The 20,911-nt window shown below is 35.1% G+C and overlaps 1 protein-coding gene and 1 long non-coding RNA gene across 2 annotated transcripts; one reads left to right on the forward strand and one right to left on the reverse strand.

Annotated features, from left to right (window-relative positions):
* Nucleotides 1-1,594: 1,594 nt before the first annotated feature.
* Nucleotides 1,595-3,834, reverse strand: LOC148911186 (uncharacterized). Its single transcript, XR_016119778.1, has 2 exons — nt 3,545-3,834; nt 1,595-1,955 (listed from the first exon to the last, which is right to left on the reverse strand). It is a non-coding gene; the product is annotated as an uncharacterized LOC148911186 (long non-coding RNA).
* Nucleotides 3,835-17,653: 13,819 nt separating this feature from the next.
* On the forward strand, nt 17,654-19,771 carry LOC116299270 (uncharacterized). Its single transcript, XM_089029853.1, has 3 exons — nt 17,654-17,948; nt 18,615-18,779; nt 19,603-19,771. The coding sequence occupies exons 1-2, from the start codon at nt 17,700-17,702 to the stop codon at nt 18,777-18,779; spliced, it is 414 nt and encodes a 137-aa protein (XP_088885979.1). The 5' UTR covers nt 17,654-17,699; the 3' UTR covers nt 19,603-19,771.
* The last annotated feature ends 1,140 nt before the right edge of the window (nt 19,772-20,911 follow it).

The raw sequence follows: 20,911 nt of genomic DNA on the forward strand, positions 1-20,911 counted from the left end.
CTCGAATCGTACTTGATCTCATGTTTAGTTATTGGGTATCTATTTAGTTGACCGATTATTAGATTTATACTAAAATAATTAGACATCTCGCCCTCATGGTCTACGAGCGAATTGGTCTAATTCTTAAGTCGAATTGAAAAGTATAATTCACCTTTTCGGCGCTAGCCATCACGTGTGTCAAGAACATTGTTCTTGGATTCCCATACAAATTCACTGACTTTAAAAAGAAAAGCTTCAAAAAAGTTAGAAAAAAAGATATTTTACTCGTATTTAGAAAGCTAGTTACAGAAGAAAAAATCTGTTCACATTTGGTCAGCTACGATTTCAAGCTCACGCCCCCTCATGTGAGCCCATACAAATGTCTCCAAAACATGGTTTTTGGATCTTTTCTCAAAATAATGACTATCTAGGCAAATAAAAGCAGTGGATTCAGTTAATTCAACTATTCACGGACTGTATGATATGGTTTAGATTGAATTCTATTGAAAAAAACCAGCGTACTTTTTGAGTGGAATGTACGTTGTTGGATGTATTTTACAAGAGAAAATGCATGACATAACCGAGGTCAAGCTAGAAAATCGTCTTTCCTTGATATAAAACACAACCTGTCAAAAAACAGAAGTGGATTTGAAAACCCCGGGCTTTCCTGAACATTTTGGCATATAATTCATAGGAATTTGTTAAAATTTAGAACCGTATTTTTGCTGAGTTCATAAGCTCATACTATCTGTTGGCCTATACATCCGCCTCTTTTGGTTTCTTAGGTTTCGTAGACTCGAAAACACTCTAACTACTAGTTAGCAAAAAAAAAAAACAAAAAACAAAAAACAAAAAAAAAAAAACAACAAAAGATTTACGTGTCATTTAGGATGTTTTGTCACGCAGTTTACTTGTGCTATATAACTTTACTTTTAAGAACAACCTTTTGCTTTGGAAAGAGAGAAAAAAGACCGAAAAGAGCAAATATTCCAAATGTATGGGCAATTTTTTCCAATGACAAAGTAAATACATAATTCGTATAATGGTCAGTGCACTCCTAAAGAAATCCGAGAACAAATCCGAACTTCTTGGTGACCGTAACACAAAGCAACACCATTTTGCACAACCTTAGGGGGGAAATTAATTTTGTATCTATACATTTTGTGCATAATTGGAAAAGAAGTTCACGTAACGTGAAGGCTCGGCTTGTAGCCCAATAACATTATTACATATTTTTTTTACTTTTTAACACAAATTTTAAAAGCTAACTAATTATTTGGTTATTTTCTAGAGTTATTTGTTTTGTTCTCAATTAGAGTTTTTAAATAGCGTCCTCAGAAATTTGGACAAATCAGTTGCCCATGATATTTTTTTTTCCTGCTAAATGTTTATATGGGGTTATAGCCTTGTAGTAGAATAGCCAATTTCTTCGTCCTTCATTTTTTGGGTGGTGGGGTTGTCGAGTTTAATCCCCCACCCCCCTCATTTTTTGAAAATGTTATCGCATTAAACTTTTCCGCTCCTTTAATTCCCTTCCGAATCATTTTTTTACTTATTCTCATCCTTTCTTTTATCATTATTTTGTTGCGGTACAATAATATAAATTCCCAAATACTAAGGTAGTAAGGTAGTTATTTATTTTTCATCCATTATCTTTACAAACAAAACATGACAAAATATACTCCACAATCTTCTTCATACTTCTTACTTTCCATGTCACTCACGGTTATGTGTACAAAAGTATTTCTTCAAGATTTTTCGGTTGATGAGCTATTACAAAAGTTCAGTTATCCATTAATTTCTCTTAATATAATAATATTGAATTCTAATTTATTTTCCATTTAATAGGTCATTTTACTTTCTTTCTTGTCATGAGTTAGTCTTCATATTATTTTAGAAGAGCGTCTTTATTGTTGTTATTCTTGTCAGTCTCTTCGTGTTTCATCTTCCTCCTCGTCCTCACTCGGAAATTGCCTCTAAACGAAAACAATCGATAATATTTCAGTTTATTCCTTGAGCACAATGATCATCCTATCCATTAGCGGAAATAACGAAATAAACGCCATCTTGGAAATATGGTTAGGTCCCCAAAACAATCCCACGATGACCTGCAATTCTAACAATTCCTCGAAATCGTAATGGCTTATAACCTTCCAGGACAATAAAAGAAAAACTGCCACCCCCCTCCCCCCCCCCCCCCCCCCCCCCTCCATTGCAAAATAAGAGAACTGGTACTAGAACTAGATGACGTCGTCATCCAATTGAAAGCCTTCGAGAGCATTCCTTTTAAATGCTCAATAAAACCGAAACAGATGTAGTAGCAATTACCAGAAGAAAGGTTTTCGTGCGCTTTTCAACTTGCACGAAATAAAACGTATTAAAATTGGTATTTCAATTCAAATTAGCATTAGTCTTTGCAGTTTAATGTTGGTGTTAGGTAAAAGAATCTCTTGAAAGCGTGTAATTGGCTATTAAAGGGAAAAAAGAAAAAAAAGAACACTTTTTTTGCAAAACGCTCTGACACATGAAAAAACCATCATCTTTTTATTAGTCTTGTAAGCCAAAATTTTGTTGTTTTTTTCCTTTCTGTTTCGTTATATATTCTACTTTTTTATTTGCATGTGATTTTATATTTTTAATTAATACGTTAATATTAAAATATATATATATATTTATAAAATAATTGAGATATAACGCGCGCGCTGATTGGCTGCCTACCTTGTTTATATCAGAGGGAAGAGACACGCCCGCGCAAAATCATTCAAAAATGTTTTATAAAAGCGATATAAAACGTCCGCTTGTGTCTAATTATTGTGATATAAACACGATGGGAGTTGTAGAGCACTCGAAAAGTCTAAGAAACGCTCGGCTACGCCTTGTGTTTCTCTACGACTTCTCTCTTGCTCTACAGCTTCCATCGTGTTTATATCACAGTATATAGACACGCGCACCGTTTTATATTCCTTTAATATATATGTATAAGAAGAACGCCCTTTTTTCATTTCTCTTTTCTTTCATTCTTTCTTTTCTTTTCTTTTCTTTTCTTTGCTGACGTCATTATCAACAAGCGCGCGCTCTTCCCGTTGGCTGTTTCGATCAGTGATCGACATCAGTTTTTTATATGTCTGTCCTCTTATTGACGATGAATTTTGTCATGACTCTGCCAGAGTACTGAGTATGTGGATCCATACCACTTTGACAATGCGATTACTCAATTTATCGTCGATTAGAGGACCGACACGTAAGAAACTGATGTCAATTTCTTAAATACATAGAACTAGAACTGATTTTGAATTTTGAGCGACTTAAGGGTAGCTAATAAATGGCAAAAAAAGAAACAAAGTAAAAAAAGAAGAAGGGATGAAGAAATAAAGGAAGAAAGAATTAAAAAAGGAAAAAGGAAGGAAGAAGGATTAAAGAAATTAAATTAGCAAAAATTAGGAAGAATGAAGGAATTGAAATTTGAAAAAAAAAAAAAAAAAAAAAAAAAGAAACAGTGAAAGAACCAGATATTGGAATACGAAAAGGAAGGAAACTAATATTTGTGTATCAATATCCACGCTACCTCTTTTAAACTTTTTCTCTTTGATGCAACTTCTCTTTTGCATTTTTTATGCCTGGCCCAACGGAAGCATTCTTGTCTTTTAAATAGTGTTGGTACTTCATTCTTTGCAACAAGGATTTCTGGTTTATCGTTAAAGTTTCCAGCGGAAACAACATAAAGACACAGCAGCAAAACGAACAAAACGTTCACGGTGACCGCCATCATTGGTACGTCTTCTGTTTCCCCTTTGGAGTTGTAGGGCAATTGAAAGTGCTTGCTGTCTGAGCTGCTGTGAATAGTTTTAAAATGAATTGAAATGATATTTCGTAAGACTTGCCTGACTCTTTATTAATTTCTAGGATAATTCGAATTGTGGCTATTGGTTCTGTTTTCAAACTGTGAGAGCAATTATACGCGTAGTAGTAAATGGTATTTGAAAACTTAATTAAGTTGTTTTATGGTTATAGCTTGAACATAGATAGACTATATACAATAGAAGGGGGGATGTTATTGGGAGCTACTTTGAAGAGGAAAGCAGCATAATTTATCCGAATGCATTCACAGCCTAAAAAAAAAAGGATCAAAAAGAGAGATAAAGATGAAGGTTTTGTGTTAACTGTTTTTCTGGAAAAGGGGTTAGTGAATATATATTTTTTGGGTTGATTTTAATTGACCGAAGTCGGCCTACCACCTGTTATCACATGAAATATGCCCTACTCCTACACATCCGTTTTTTTTTTAATTATTTCAACTTTCATATCATAATTATTCTTTTGAACAACGACATACTTGGGAGCCACTCTCTAAAGCATGCTCCTTTTTAAAATTTACTATTAGGGCTCAGTTTGATGTGGGCACATCCTACAATGATATTGGTACAGATAGTTAAACAATTTTTAATGAAAAGATGGATAGGTGCCAATGGGAATAATTGCTGCGCATATAATATTAAAAGCTGTATTAGACTATAATATATAAATTTGAAGCGGATTAGTAATAATTTGACTTCGATGAGTCATTAAGATTATGCTCGCTCTCATATTGTTTGCTCTGGCTGAAATTATTGAAGCGAAATTGAAGAGGATAATTAGTTGAACTCCGAGGGAAAAAAATGTCTTGGAAGCAAAAGGTGTTCTTACATGAGTACAATGAGAATAATACAGATTGGCTGACAGCACAGATAGACAGACGACACATACAGACAGGTTTTTTACCCTCAGTAAAAATCAACTTGACTTTGTGCTATTTGTTCCTAAAGAGGGTCTCTCCTTTAAAATTTGGAGTAAGTAAGTAAGTAAGTTTATTTAACTAGGATAACACATGGCAGTATGAAATAAACAACTGATGACCCAGTGGTTCTCAAAGTGGAGTCATGAGTATTCTAAATAGCATTGTAAGCCGCGTGAGGTTTTATTGAGCTCATTCGTGTACAATCAAGACAAATAATGTAAAAAAAAAAAAAATGGGATCATAATAAGTACAAATTGTGATTTGAAACAAGTAGCGTTTTGATCAAAAAATAATTTTAGATGAGTCAAGCGGTTCTTTTATGTGAATAATGGTCGTGCGTCGTGGTCGTGGATACCATGTTCAATAATGTTACACACAAATGGAACAGGGCAAGAAATTAATTTCGTCTATGACAAAATATTAGTAGACAGCGAGCAGAACAACTACGAGATGTCTGATATCCTGCGGCTGATGGCTGCGGTTATCTGTCTGGTTGTGTTAGGTGGGTTGTTGGATTTTATATTGCTGTAAAGTGGCTCGTCGTTTCGTTTCTAGTGGGGGCAGTATGATCCATTTGGGTTACAAAACAAAGTAAAACTTTTTTCAGTCTGGCCATTCAATGTCAGACGAGTTGTTTAATTTTTTTTTTTTTTTTTCGCAGATGGAACTCAAGGAGTAATTAAGAAAGGACAAGGTACAAAAGAAACGTAGATGAAAACAAATGTGTTAAAAAATGTGTAGAATAAGCGATAAATTGTTATTCGCATACCTTTACCGTAATATACTAAATCGAAAACCTAGCGTCCGTGGGTTTTCTGCGATTTTACACTCCATGATGTGTTTTGACCATGCGTAACGAGACACCCACATGGGCTATCGCATAAACCTTAAAAACCTCACCTGCTGTTTCGCTGAAATCGGATATGGAGGAAGGGTTGGTGTATAAAGTATCACCACTTGTGTGTACTTACACTTACTCATTGTCATGCGCAAACCCTTGCTAATTAAATATGGAGGGGGAATATAAATTAGTATGCAAGTGGAATATGTCATATTCTCCTTGCATACTCATGTCTATTCCCAATAGATATTTAATTAGCCGGCTTTTAGGAACTTGGAAAAAATTGGGCCAGGGGGTGTTCGATATGTTCAAGCGAGAAGAGATGAGAAGAACAACGAAAACCGAGCTATTCGCCCGAATAGTGTACGCGTCAACTGGGACTTGTAAAACTAGAACAAATGCGCAAGCTATGTTTTTCACGAGATGATTGCTTACTAGAGTTACGTGACGCTTGCAAATAAAGGATACAGAAAAATTACTTTGGCACTGTTCGAGAAGCTAGGAAAAAGGGAAAACCAAAGATAGATGTATAGGAAGTATCTATTATATTATATCAGGGAGAATAATGTACATAAACATAAGCAGACGCTGTATGCTTTTGAACATTTTTTAAAACTTAGTCGGTAACGAATTATCAGAAACGACAAATAATTTACGCTATTCTATCATATTGTGTGTGTTTTTTCGAAGTAAACGTGGCTATGATAAAGGCATTTGTGACATTAATATTTTTTTCTGACTCAGGAAGTGCCGCCATTTTGTTTTTATTTTGATGAAAATGCTTCGTCACCATTCTCCGTGCGCGGTCGAAAAATCCCTTGGGTCGAGCCTTGTTAAGTTGGCTCCATAAAGCTTTTGGTCGCGAGCACGCAAGTTTGTGCACGAGTATACGCTGAATCAGAACAAAACGGTAAACTGTCTTTAAAATTCTTTATTCTTTTTATTATATAAAGGTTTATTATTTTGTATGCGGATTCACAATCGTCGATGAAGTGAGTAGGATAGTTATTGTTCTCGAGGACTTCCCTTACGTACTTTTTCAGTTTGCAATATTCAAAAATATATAAGCACTGAATTACGAAACTTGGGCTGCTGGTTTGATTCCCAGCTGACGATTAATAGGTGGTAGGCTTATTTGTATTATCTCAAATTTTGATCACATTACTCCACTATTAATTAACCTATATTGGCTACCAGTGAAATTTAAACAAGACGCTCTAAGAGCGTATACTGGGTTGCCTGGCAAGTGGAACAGTTTCGAAACGCCAGAGCGCTGTTATGTTAGTACAGCGTGCTGGATGAAAATCGAAATAGCTGATGTGGGATACCCTACAGAAATGTGGTGTAATGCGCATGGTCCAATTTGAATTATAGTTAGAGTTTGCGAAGTAGAGGGAGGTGGGTTTCAGAGACATGCGTTACACAAATTTGAACTTCTTAAGGACGTTCATGGGCATTGTTCGCGCGCATCCCTTCTACGCATGAATTTAGAGAGCGCGCGGTCATGGTTATGACGTCATTTCAAGGTTTTGATAAGCAAAATCTCATACAAATTAACGTCTGTAGTCTCTTATAGCTCTAAAACGAAGTCGGCCACCACCATAATTTATTTCATCTTTTCAAATACTTCTTAATACCTAACTTTAGAGGAAAAATTTTGAAAATCTGACGATGGGATCAAATTGAAACAAGACCAAACAGCACGGGGAGGCAGGATGGCGTGGTGGTAAAACAAATACCTCTCGCCTATGAGGTCTGGGGTTCGAATCCCAGTCACCCCAATTGAGCTGAGTTGGTTGGTTCTCTTTCTGACTCCGAGGGTTTTTCCGGTCCACCGGTTTTTCCTCCCTCCTATCACTGGTTAAAGCTATGCTCCGGGGTCATACATTGACTGTATAGTGGTTGTCAGAGGCGCCTTCACATGCATTCAGTTCGACCTCGTTGACAAGTTTTAATGAGTGTATTTCACTCAGAAAATTTCTATTTACTCGCCCTAATAAGACGAGCTTTTCTACAAATTCATTTACTTATAATATTCTGCACGCCAAAGCTTCGAGTTTAGCTTCTGGTTTGACCGAATTTGATATCAATCAAGCCGTGGAACGTAAATAAACAGTGTTGCGTTATGCATGTATCACTACTTTTCAATTTTACCTAGCTTCCCACAACCCGACAATATGAAATTGCACAAACTTGCCCGCCGTAAATGAACTCGATGAGAAGTTATGTCAGTATTTCACTCATAAAACATTCATTTCCTCACTCAAATAAGCCAACTTTTCCTACGAATTTCCTTAGAAATACCATTCAGCTTGTCTTTATTCGGGTTTGTATATCACTGGTTGTTTTTTAGAGCAAATCTTCGAGTTGTTGACCGAGACGGTGTTTGTGGTTTGATATCGATCAAAGCCTAGTTAAAAGTTCATTAAGAATCACTTGATCTATTTATATGGTAAGTTGGGCTGATTTTTCCTCAAGATTCTTTGTGTTTTTCAGAATTTTTTCATGCTCTTCTTTTGTATTTTATTATTTTACTGAAGAAATCATTGCGTTGACTGTTATTAAAAGTAATGATGAAGTGGGATCGTTATTGCGAATATCATAAAGATGATTTCAAATGCGATCACCAAGACGGCGGCCAGTCTCGCCCACATACAAGAGATTACATTTATTACAATATACAACATTAGAAGTGGCACAAACCTTTTCATCATTACTGTTTCATTAGAAACACCGACGCAGCTCACACTAGTTTTTAGCTAGTTATATCTTCTTATTAAAAGTGTTTACCATGGCATTTAAGATTGTTGATTGCCCTTACAAAATTATTTTTGTGTTCGTTCAAATCAAAATTAAAACTCGAACAAACCTTTGATGCTTTCTATGTTCGTTTATAAAATATAATCTCACTGAATCAGTGAACACGAATGAGAGTCTACAAGTAAAATATGACTTACTAGTAAAACTCCGCGATGATTAAAGTCTACCACGTGGAATTAAAGGTCGCCAACTTTATTTATTGATGGAATTTGCTCATGTCCCGAGAAAAAAAGCTAAAGATATAAAGCTAAAGAACATGCACATTCGATTCCACAATATCCCGCATGTGAACTCGCACCGGAGCTATTGACACGTCATCCAATCCATATTCGGAAAGCATTGAGCAATTTTTGCATTTTGTCGCACCGGAGACAGGCAACGCAGTAAATATGTATCTAAATACTTTTAGTTACTTAGGCCCCGTCCACACTATGCCGGATAAATTTTGAATCCGAATTTTTACCGTCCACACTATTCCTGGTGAGTCCGGAACAATTCCTCACCGAAAACGGATTTTTTCGAATACGTTCTCCAGAGTGGAACAATTTGAAAACGCCGGCTAGCCGTATTAGTGTGGACGGAGAACATTTCGTATCCGAATTTTTTCGGATACAATGACGTCATGATTGTCATGGGAACATGGCGTGAAGGCTAAAATTTCACCGCGGGCTTAATTTCAGCTTCGATGCACATGCTCAGATGTGCAATGAAGCGTTTTTGCCGCCTCTGATCGGACTAGTGTGGACGCGAAGCATTTTATCCGTTTTCATGTGTGGACGGAAATTTTTTTTTCGGTTTCGGTGTGAAAATTGCGGATTCAAATTTATCCGGCATAGTGTGGACGAGGCCTTATAAAGCCATACGTTGGTGTGCGCCAGATCTTACAGAGCTTGTCAATTTCAAGTTAGCATCTAAGAGATATAGTCTGAGATCCAATTCAACAAAGACCGATGACCTCTTGCTTCAGCAATTATCATTTCATAGCCTGAAAACAATAAGTGATAAGTATTTTTTGTACAGCTGCACCTCGATTTTGTAGAATAGTCTTCCGCTAAGCATTCGAGTCGGCCACAGCTTTTAAGAACCTTTTAAAAACTTACCTTTTTCAAAAAGCATTTAGTGATTATCTATGCCAAGTAATATTCAAGTAATACCTTTTAATTTTTATTTTATGTATGTTTTTAACTTGATATTTCATTATAGAGTGAAAGCATTTAACCCGTGAAATGAAAATTATTAGTTAACGTGTAATAGTCAAATAGACACAAGAGAATACAATGGACATTGGAAAAAAATTGCCCATAAATTTGGAGTATTTGCTCTTTTCGGTCTTTTTCCTCTCTTTCCAAAGCAAAAGGTTGTTCTTAAAAGTAAAGTTATATAGCACAAGTAAACTGTGTGACAAAAAATCCTAAATGACCCTTGAAATCGTAGCTGACCAAATGTTAACCGGCAGATTTTTTCTGATGTTAAGGTCTATTAATGTGTATTATTCTGACATCTAATTCACGGGTTTAATGACTTTACTCTAGCTTTATTTACATTTATTTATATTTATTAAACTATTTTCAAATATCTTTTTATTTATAATTTACTAACATACCTATTTAGTTATTGATAATACCTACCTTTTTATATTATATTTGCACACTTCGTTTTTTAGCGCGGATTACTTTTACTTTGGATTACTTTTAGACTGACTAGACATGGCTAGAGCCAGCCTACCGTCTTCATTTTTCCCCCTTCTAATTCTCAGATAGGTTAGAAGTATCAGAAATAGACAGTCAACAAATGCATGTTACAAAAAAATATGGATATATGTAAAAAGTAGTTTGTTGGACAAAGAAAAGTGATATATCGGCCGCGTAAATTTAAACTTTGATAATTAAAAATTTGATAATTTGTTGTTGTTGTTGTTGTTGTTGTTGTCGTCCTGTTGTCGTCAACACCAATATTATGCTGAATGTGATTTTAATAAGCACAATCCGTGATTTGATGCAAGCAGCGTAAAAAAAGATTAATATAATCAAAAATATATATGTGAGTAAAGTGATTTCGGGCGAAGTATGAATAATGGCCGTGCGTCATGGTATGGTAAAAGAAATATCATAATTAGTTGATGAAAAGTAATGCCCCGGCGCATGTCAGATTTTTTGGTGAAATGCAGCACAAGTAAACCGATTGGTTAAGTTATGATATAGAGGTTTTTGCGCCATCACGTGAAGGTTGCCATGGGAGATCCCTAACATAGCCGAAATGTGTCACGAAAATTTAACCGATCATTAAGTTATAATATAGAGGCTTTTGCCATCACATGATAGATGACGGCAGCCATGATAGATGACGATAATTACCGAAATGTACACAAAGTTTATCTCAGGAGCAGAGAGACATCAGGTAACGAAGAGTATCATCACTTGTCGTCGTTGTTAATCAAGGAGTTCCGTTTATTGTTCCGTCTCCACTTTCAAAAGATTTCCGCCGGCCCTAAATGCTACCATTAAAGATAGAAATCACAGTCAAGGAATTGAATAGGCCGCAATGCCTTACGGGTTTAATTTAGGAGCATAATTCTGCACAAATTACAGTCAATGTAAGAAAACCGTGAACACCTAAAGTATGTCTGGAATGTTAAACACCGTGTTCTGACCAATCGCATGCAAGAATAGATTAATTTCTAATTAATTATCTGTCTGTCTAGCATTCCAGTCAAAGTAAGAAAACGGTGAACGCCTAAAATATATCTAAAATGTTAAACATCGTATTCTGACCAATCGAATGCGTGAAAAATTCATTTCTAATTATACTGTCGCATGCGATTGGTCAGAACACGATGTCTAACATTCCATGCATATTTTAGCTGTTCTCGATTTTCTTACTTTGACTTTAATTCAGCTTTTATACACAAAACCATTATATCATGCTTTTTTATTATACCGTTTTTATACTCTAATATTTTCTATTGATGCTTGGTCTTCAAAATTTTGTTTTCTCATAGACAACGTCCGACACCGTCCTCAGGAAGCCAAACGCTTCTTAAAGTTTGCAGTTAAAGCAACTGAATACACGTGTATGTAGCAAGAATTATTGGTTGCCCAGCAGAAGAATATCAAACAAAGAAGAAGATGCAGCCTGCATTACTTGCACTTTGATTTAACAGATCAAAAACAGTTTTCCGCTACGGGCCGTGGTTTCCTACGCTCCTCTCGTGTTCTCTCAACATCCCAAGTCTTTTGATCAGAGTATCAAACACAGAAAACTGTTTTTGATTGGTTTTATAAAATAACAAACGCGCGAAAAGATCGAAAAAAAGCAAAGTCTAAGTAAATTCTCCCTACGTGCAGTCTTATTCAAACTGACCAATGAGCGCGCGCGATAGATTAAAAATGACGGTAGCGTGTTTTGATGCTCTCATCAAACATGGTTTTATAAAAGAAAATTAAAATTATTGGATGGTTGGATGGTGGCTTTATTAAACGAACACGGATCGTTCATCGTTACTGATCTAGCTGTCTACCTGCGCATGCTTCGTTTTTCTTAAACAACTCTTGCATTATGAAGTTTTACTTGCTTCCTATGACTCTTTCGTGATTTAAGATCAGACGTTACGATCCCTCAGGATCGATAATCTTCTTTTCTATAACATTATGCTGAAGAAAATCCTTGATTTGGGAGCGTTATATGTTATTAACGGGTTACCTGTGAAAAACCGGTGATATAATACCTTTCTTTTTTTCAGTCCGAACAATTAGCATGTGCCAACCGTCAAACAATGTCACTATGTTGCCAAGGATTTAAGATAGAGTGGAGCTAGCGTATCACGTGACGTAAATTAATGCCTACGCATGCTTTTTTTCGTTGACTGAGCTGGAAATATTAATTTACTGAAATGTAAACAAGGATTTCTAGCTAGATGGTGAGGACTTCGAATAAACTAGAATTTCATAAGAATTTTCAAATTTCGATGGCAATAGATTATTTTGGTTAACTATCCATGCTTTGATTCAGTATTCAAAGCAGTATATTCTATTCTGTAATCGAATATCAGTTCTAAGGGATATTGAAACTAGCAGTGTTAAAGATGAACTACATGCCTGATCAATGGCTTCGAGTTTTTGACCCGATTCTGATTACTAGATGCTATATTTTAAAGGTATTTAATTTTGACTTTGAAAACGGCAACAAATAAATACCAGGTACATATAAGTTTATTTGAGTTTTGATTTGTTATTAAGAGTAATAAAATGATGAAAATACATTTCTAAAACGCTTGCATTTTGACCTTCGCTTGATATCCATCTTGTATTTACTGTGAAAATTTTCTTTTAGAAAATATCTATTTATTTCAAAATAAAGATTAACCAAGGAAACAATGAAAAGTCAAGTAATTCTGAGAGAAATCCTGAGCAAAGATTAACATGTCTTACCATGACTTTTCTAGCTAAACTATAATCAAGCAGAACGTCATTCGAACACTTTTGCAAAACGTGCTTGTCGACAAATCTTCTACCATACATGATAGGATTTTGATTTTCTCATAAATTTTGTATTCGAAATGATTTCTCTGTATATTAGTCGTTCTGTCATCTGGTTGCTTATTTTCACTTTGCCTTTAGGATCTTAGCCCACTAAGCACCTAATGGGGTAGCATGGGTGGCGGTCGCAGCTAACGGGTCGTCTTTCACCGCTTTGAGTCCAACTGGTCGGGTCGCTGGTTCGAGCCCTGCGGTCGCCACATGCGAATTAAGTTTATTTGATGTGTTGTTCTCTCCTATGCTACGAGGGTTTTCTCCGGGTTCTCCAGTTTCCTCCCTCCGTAAAAATCAACATATGAGGTGAGCGTTGTGTGCATAGAACATTAGATTTAGTGGTAGTGCGTGTGAGCGAAAAGTGTCCCCAATTAGTGCGAAAGCGCTAGAACGACTAGACAATTAATAAAAAGCGATTTATTTATTTTATTCTTCCAGCTAACCTGGTCTACTCTGCCACCAGGGTCTTTTTGTAAAACTTGAGAACGTCAGAGAAAACAAGTAAAACAATTATAGACTTAAAAATGACTCCTGACTGCAATTTCCAAGGATTTAGAGTTCCTACATTATTGATAAAAAAAGTAACTTTCCCAAAAACGCATTTGTTAGAACTTTTAAATTTAATCTGTATTGCATTTGTGGACAAATTCCTTCATCCAACCAGCCAGAAAAAGGACTATCTAATTAACCAGCCATAAGACATGCAAGAGATAAGATTTAAACTAGAAGAGATCCCTTGCACAAGAAGTACGGCAAATGCAAGATCGTTGTGTGGCCATGACAGGCATTACGAAGGCAAGTCTCTCAACTGAGCAAAGAGGAAAGCAGAGACGCGGCAGCATTACGAGAGATCGAAAGGATCTCAAGAAAAAGCAAACATCCAAATCACTCACTACCCACGTTTGGCTACTCATAAATACAAAAACAGAAATCACTTTGCACTCTCGACTTTATATGGAACTGTGAGACATAAGAAATCAGGAGGAAGATTATGCCGCATATTCGACAAGTTAGGCAACCATCCAACCATCCAACCATCCAACCATCCAACCATCCAACCATCCAACCATCCAACCATCCAACCATCCAACCATCCAACCATCCAACCATCCAACCATCCAACCATCCAACCATCCAACCATCCAACCATCCAACCATCCAACCATCCAACCATCCAACCATCCAACCATCCAACCATCCAACCATCCAAAACATTAGACTATTACAAAAAAAAACCTAATCTTATATATAATAATTAAAATAACCACAACTCAAGATCTGCCATAATCTAGTCAGAAAGTCAGCAGGAGTTACTCTTCCATCAACTTTAAAGGGTTTATGGCGCCAGTATTCTGCATTCCTACTGTGAACTCTTTGGAAGTAAAATCAATCGACGTCAGTATACAAAAATAGCAATAATTCAAAATGTATTAATTCTAATAGTTTTTCAACTCGAAATGAATTTTAAGGGGGAAAAAAGATAGCCCAACGATGCGGCAGCGTAGATGTGGAAAATGTTTTGATAGGTAATCAAGAAAAGCACGAGGGAGCGACTACAAAGAGTAGCCATCATTTTTGAAACAATATTAATTAAGAGGCAATAGATCAGATTGCACACGGGCTTTGTCGTGGATAATTGCATTAGCATTCATTGCGATATTTTAAAATGGTAACAATTTAAAAAAATTGTAAACATTCTAAAAAAAAAAATTATTTTATTTTAAATGACAAGTACGTAGGAAAAAAATACTAAAATAGTAAAAGCGCACTGGCCATTCAACATGGCTCACATCTTTATTCCCCTTAGCAATGATTACATTTCACCTATAGTAAAAAGCATCCAACATGGCTGTCAAGTTGAATATCATTCTTGGTCTGTGTAGGGAATTGAGGAAGGGGGATTGGGAAGGGGGAAGGAGAGAGAGGGAAGGAGCACCTGCAATGACGCTATGGTTTTAGCTATTTTTCTCGTTCATTTTGGTTGCTCGAAATTACTATTATCGATATCTGACGTCAATCATGACATGTTATTTAAAAATTAAATAAAAAATAAATTAAAACAGCACAGCATACAGCACAGTCTATCAAATTAATTGCGGACGAAGGTTTTGAAAATACATAGGTTATGACTAGCAGTATCTAATTTAAAAGAATGTAAAAGGCGAAAATTCCAATCTAAAAGGAAGAGCATTTTCAATCCATACATCCGTTATTATTGGCAAGGATTTGGTGCTATTCTACTTATTGAATACGTGAAACGCTTCATCATTTAAACGCTGTCAAGACATTTGAATTTGTTTTGGTTGTAACGGGACTCTAGAGCAACCATAACGATCAGATATGCTTATGCGTAAACTTATAAGTTTCAGAAAGGTTTTTCAGTTTTCTTACAAAACTGCGATTACAAATAACCCTTGGCTAGTTTGAACTGATTTCGGAACGTTTCCTTCCCCAATTCGACTTCGGTTTTGCAGTTCAAGACACGGGCCTTTGCGTTGCCATTATTGTCTGGATCCATTTTGCCTGGCACTGTTTTCATTCGAGCACTGAGCACTGATAATAAGAGACGGAAGTTAACCCCCAAATGTTCACGCTTGGGAATTGAAAAGACTTGACACAAATATATTAATTAAAACGAGTGGACGGTAAACGCTAAAACAATAGCGTCATCGTAGGCGCTGCCTCCTCCGACTGTCCCCTCCTCTTCCCTTCCCCATCGTCGTTAAATATTTTAGAATAAGTTAATTTATGGTACGACGTCCCTGGTTTTGGCAGTCGAAGACACTCTGGTCTTAACAGTCCTTTAAAAAGCAAACACCAATATCGAATTGTCGTTTTCTTTGTATAGCCGAAATATATATAGGTGTTGCTTAGAAAATATTTTTCTCCAAAGTGTTAATATTACATATAATAATATTAACTTGAAATTTACACATATTAACAACACATAGGAACACATATTGACTTGAAATGTTTCGCATTCGAAAGTAGGTATTGGTCTCCAGTGACTGCGTAGAAACCAGAGCAATATTTACTTAACTGGAACCAAGCACCTTCAATATTTGTTTCTTTTTTATTATTATTTTATTTTATTTCCTCTCGTCATTCACCTAAGAAGAAAGATCGTTTTATGCCTTTATAATTAGTATCAAGTATGGCTGCTAATTTCAATCTAAAATCAATAAAACTTACAGTTTTTTTTAACGAACCTAGATTCGACTATATCGGTCAAGAAAATGCAACGTACAGATTTCTCAACGAAAAGAATTTTAGCTGAAATGTTAAAGAAGAATTGGAAAGAATCAGTGGTGGTCAAAATCGCTGTTTTCAGTAACCATATTTTACCCCCCATCAAAAGCTATAACTGGTCCATCTACTGACGACTCTATAATGTAAATTAGCATTTTATTGATAAAGCGTAGGATCATTAGTTTTTATTAGAGATACGTAGAAGAAAGCGCTGTTTCCAGTAACGGCATAAATTTTACCCCCCATCAAAAACTATAACTAGTCCATCTACTGACGACTCTATAATCTAAATTAGCATTTTATTGATAAAGCGTAGGATCATTAGTTTTTATTAGAGATACGTAGAAGAAAGCCAAGTTTAAAGAAATGCAGTACCCAGACCCGAAACCGTTAGCTTGTACATTGTTTTAGGGAGTATTTTGCATATAATTAATATACTTCATGTCATCATTTTTTCTCAGAAAGAGAAAGAGAGAAGTGGAGCTGTAATAAAGCATACTCGTTTCATTTTAACTCATGTCTATCCTTAAATCCTGTCACATAATAATTTGCCAAATTAAAGTAAAGCCTTTATGAAACGTCTGACTTTGGAGTTTCCGTGTGAGATGTTTATGTACATGGATATACATATTATATTTGTAATTATAGTTCTTAAATATACATGGATATTGCACCCATGGATGATTTTGTTGCAAAAAATATTAATAAACTTTCTTCTTCAATTAATGGTTTCACTCGACCGTATGGCTAACAATGCTCATGTTTTTAAAAACATAACATAAGGTCATTGAATCTTTTGAGCTTGGCTATGATTGATCTCAGCGTGTTACTACGCCCCTTTTCTTTATCAGCCACACCAGCTGGCATACTAAGAAAGATCGTCCTCAACAAATCCATTTTATATATCCTGTAGTTCTTTATAGGAACACTAAAAGAGAGAAAAAGTGTGAAGAAACGACCAAAATGGTAAATCATAAGTTTGCTAACCAGTTCAATGGAAAAACAATAAATACGTGCAAGTTTCCTGAATATAAAGCAATAAATGTTAATTGTCGTGTACTGTGTTCTCTGTTTACTTAGGAGTGTAGAAAAACTTAACGAGTAGGCGTTCTGTCTCTGTTTATTGTAATTGAGAAGAAACGTTCTAACATTGCCCACGCTTTAAACATAAAACCATACCTTCCTTAAGTGCATTCTTGTGCTTCTCGTAGCGACTAGCTTTGTGCTCTGAACACAATGTTAAAACTAGATGAAAGGAAAGCGATAGTAAAATGTTTATTGAGTTGATACCAAGAGAAAAGTGTTTTCCTGTCGAGAAAGCTATATTCTTTATTCTTTATGTTGTCTTTGATTCTCAGTTTTAGCACAGCAGAATAATGCTAAGAATTAGTGCAATTTTAGTCCCATCTGTTTTTAAAGATGCTGTTCTGTCAAGGTTTCTTTCCTTTAAATAAGAGCGATTTTCACTTAGCTTTACTTTTGAAAAGAACAAGGCAGAGCAAAAAATATGAAACAATTTCTAAGTTTTATTTTGCTTGCGTCAAGCATCCTTGTTTTGGCATCATCCCAGACCGGAGTAGAATTGCTTAAAGATGAAGGAACCGATCCTGACTTAACTGCTAATCCAGAATCAGTAGAAACCATCGCACTACCAGAAAATGTAGTCCCCTATTTTAATGATCCAGGCTGTCAACGAATGGTGTGGAATCGAAGCCGGCGATGTAAGAGAAATTTCAAAAAGCCGTCGCAAAAAGCCGTAGGTCAAAAATTACTAAACGTATAAAATTTTATTATTATTAAAATTATTCTAAATTTCACTTTTGCAACTTTTTTGAAAATGCCATTTTCATATAGGCAAAAACTTTGACCGTTTTGTAGCTATATACAAGTATATCGAAAGTAAAACAAAAATCATGGGATATCATCCCTGATATTTTTTTCGAGTTGCCCATCACTAGGGCTTTCTGAAAAAAAAAAAAAAAAAAAAAAAAGATCAGGGATGATATCCCATAATTTCTGATATACTTTTGATATACTTGTCTATATGTACAAAAGGGTCAAAGTTTTTGTATATAGTTGCATATATAGTTTTAAATAGTTGGAATCTTTTACTGCTATATAGCTCAAAATTTCACGTCAATTGTTTTAATTTCTTTATTGCCCTCTGTGGTTGTTTTCGTTTCTTGTTGTTCTTTTCTCTAGTCTGAAGTTTCTTTTTTGTTTCACATTTTAATTCCATTTATTTCTTTACAATAATTCTGTCTATCTAGTTCATCCCTAACTTACTTGCCATTATCAATGTGCACAAAAAGACTGTTTGGAATGGAAATGGTGTGACTAAAAGCACCTATACTGCAAAATCTTTGAATAAAATATTAACGGATATCTTCTAACGTTTTACTTTCTTCGTTTATTATCCTAGCCAATAAATAAAGAGGTGTTTGAAGATTCTGGCGAGTTTCCAGAACTAAAAAAAGAACTACGGAAGAATAATCGACCCAGAAAGATGTACGATTCAGCCTGTGTTATCTGGAGCCGATCCAGAAAGAGATGCAATTCTGGAAAGCGAAATTTTCGACAAAAATAAGTAAGCGACTTGAATTCATAGTTCCTCCTTCCCCAACCCCCGCCCCCGTAACTAGTATTCAGTTTCTATACACGTTGACGAGTTGATGTTATGGATGTTGTTGATATGTTGAATGTCGAAATTACTGGTTTTACACAAAACCGACAGGAAATATCTTAAATAAACCGAGGAACGTCAACGAAATGCACAGCTATGATATATTTGCAATGTTCCCTTCAGAAAACCTAATGATATATTGTTCTTATGAGAGTAAATCCACCATCCCAAAGTAGAGGTATTAGGACATGAGACATTATTACATATCAAATATAGTAGATACTCAGTATAAGAAACCAGGATAAAAGTTTAGGGTTTAAAGATCAGGCTGTATATGATAAAACAATTCAAAACTTTGGAAACACTCGTGAGATGACTCCTTAATTTTACTCAGCTCCATACCATTACTTATACTTATTTAAGAAAAAAACGTATTTAAGACTTTAGATTATGAGGCACACAACTTTATAATTCAATAAAGTGTCTTAGCACCTAGTCTACTTTTATGCTTGAATCGATATATTACCAATAAAGACAGGATGTTCGGCGACTCATGCTAAAAGAAACCTTGGTTATTATCTCCACCTGTTCGTTTAGGAAGGGAAAGGAAAGAAAGAAGGAAAGAGAAGGAGAGGAGAGTACAGGAAGGGTTATCGACGAGTTATCTGGAAGTAAATTAAAGTCGAATATTTGAGACTTGGAGTCTTTCAAGCAATATAAAATCAATCTTGATGAGTCATACGCATTCTTCATTTACACATACTATCCTTTCTTCTTTTTTTCACAGCGTGATGCCAACCCAAATGACATATTGCCTGACGAAATGGAATCCCTTGCTCGAAATCTCAAAAACAGTTATTATGAATAATAAAAGAATAAGTATATGTTAACAAGAGATCTAGTTCGATTCAATGAAGAATATAAAGTTAAGATTGAATAAAACTGCAATACAAATGTTTCGTCGGTGTACATGTATTTCTTTCGTTTAATTTTTTATTTTATTTTACCTGTTTATTTTTATTTCCCTTTTATTTGTTTTCCTTTTCCTTACTTTTCTTTTCTTTGTTTCTTCGTTTACTTTGTTTTTGACTAATACACTTTCCCGATAATATTGTGCACCATCAACATTTAGGCTTGAAAATGTAAGAAAAATTTTTTTCTCACCAATCAGCCATAAAAGCAACCTGTCTCTTATGTTTGTCCTGATTACAAACATAAACAAAACAAAAACATAACAAAAACAGGAAAAAAAACAACCAAATATAATATTTTCATCAAATTCGGAAGACTCATCTTTTAGACCTCAGTCATAGAATGAATCAAACTCACCGCCAGTCTATCCAAGGTCATACGTAACGAAACAAAATAGCCAACCAATGAATGTTTAAAAGAGCATAAGAGTCATTGAAAAGAGAATTAAAAAATATATTGGATTTTAAAACCACAGCCAAGTATGCAGCTGTATACTTAGTCGATGAATAAAACCCTGTGAAACTTGTTATGATTTACATGCGAATGGAGAAGGCATTACTTCAAAATTGGTTTTGATTGCAGCTTACGTTTCTAAATTTATTCTGCCTTAATGACTTTTTTCTAACCATCTTGAGTCAAACTGACCTACTTTACGACGATATTAGTTGTAAACAGTGGAGTTGATATTCGAGTGGGCAATTGCTTAAAGTCCAAACAAACTACCTTTGCAGACAAACAAAATTTGCTGTTTATGGTCTTTTAAATAGCATTCTATATTGAAATCATTTGTCAAATTTTCGTTTTCTAATTTTTTTTTCCTTTCCTAACATTCTTTGTATGAATAGTAGTGGTTGGTGGTGGGTTTTCAAAGTAGGACCATTAAAATTAAAAATCGAATTAAGGGTTGTTTTTTTCATTTATTTTTATTTTTAGGGGGCTTTTGGCTAACGATTTCGATTAACAACTCCTTGCCTGAACCAAAAATAAATAAAAAAATTAACAAATATATATATATATTATAAACGTTTTCCCTGTTTTATATTATTATTATTATTATTATTATTATTATTATTATTATTAGTAGTAGTAGTAGTAGTAGTAGTAGTAGTAGTAGTAGTAGTAGT

This window comes from Actinia tenebrosa, unplaced genomic scaffold, assembly GCF_029948245.1.
Source record: "Actinia tenebrosa isolate PJP-AT-01 unplaced genomic scaffold, QUT_ActTen_1.0 PGA_scaffold14__42_contigs__length_11649687, whole genome shotgun sequence".
NCBI classification, from domain to species: Eukaryota; Metazoa; Cnidaria; class Anthozoa; order Actiniaria; family Actiniidae; genus Actinia; species Actinia tenebrosa.

What these genes read in the sequence shown, in the direction of transcription:
- LOC116299270 (XM_089029853.1), top strand. Translation starts at nt 17,700, where the DNA reads ATGAAACAATTTCTAAGTTTTATTTTGCTTGCGTCAAGCATCCTTGTT. An exon ending in AAAAGCCGTCGCAAAAAGCC is followed by an intron (nt 17,949 to 18,614) that starts GTAGGTCAAAAA and finishes TTATTATCCTAG; the next exon opens with CCAATAAATAAAGAGGTGTT.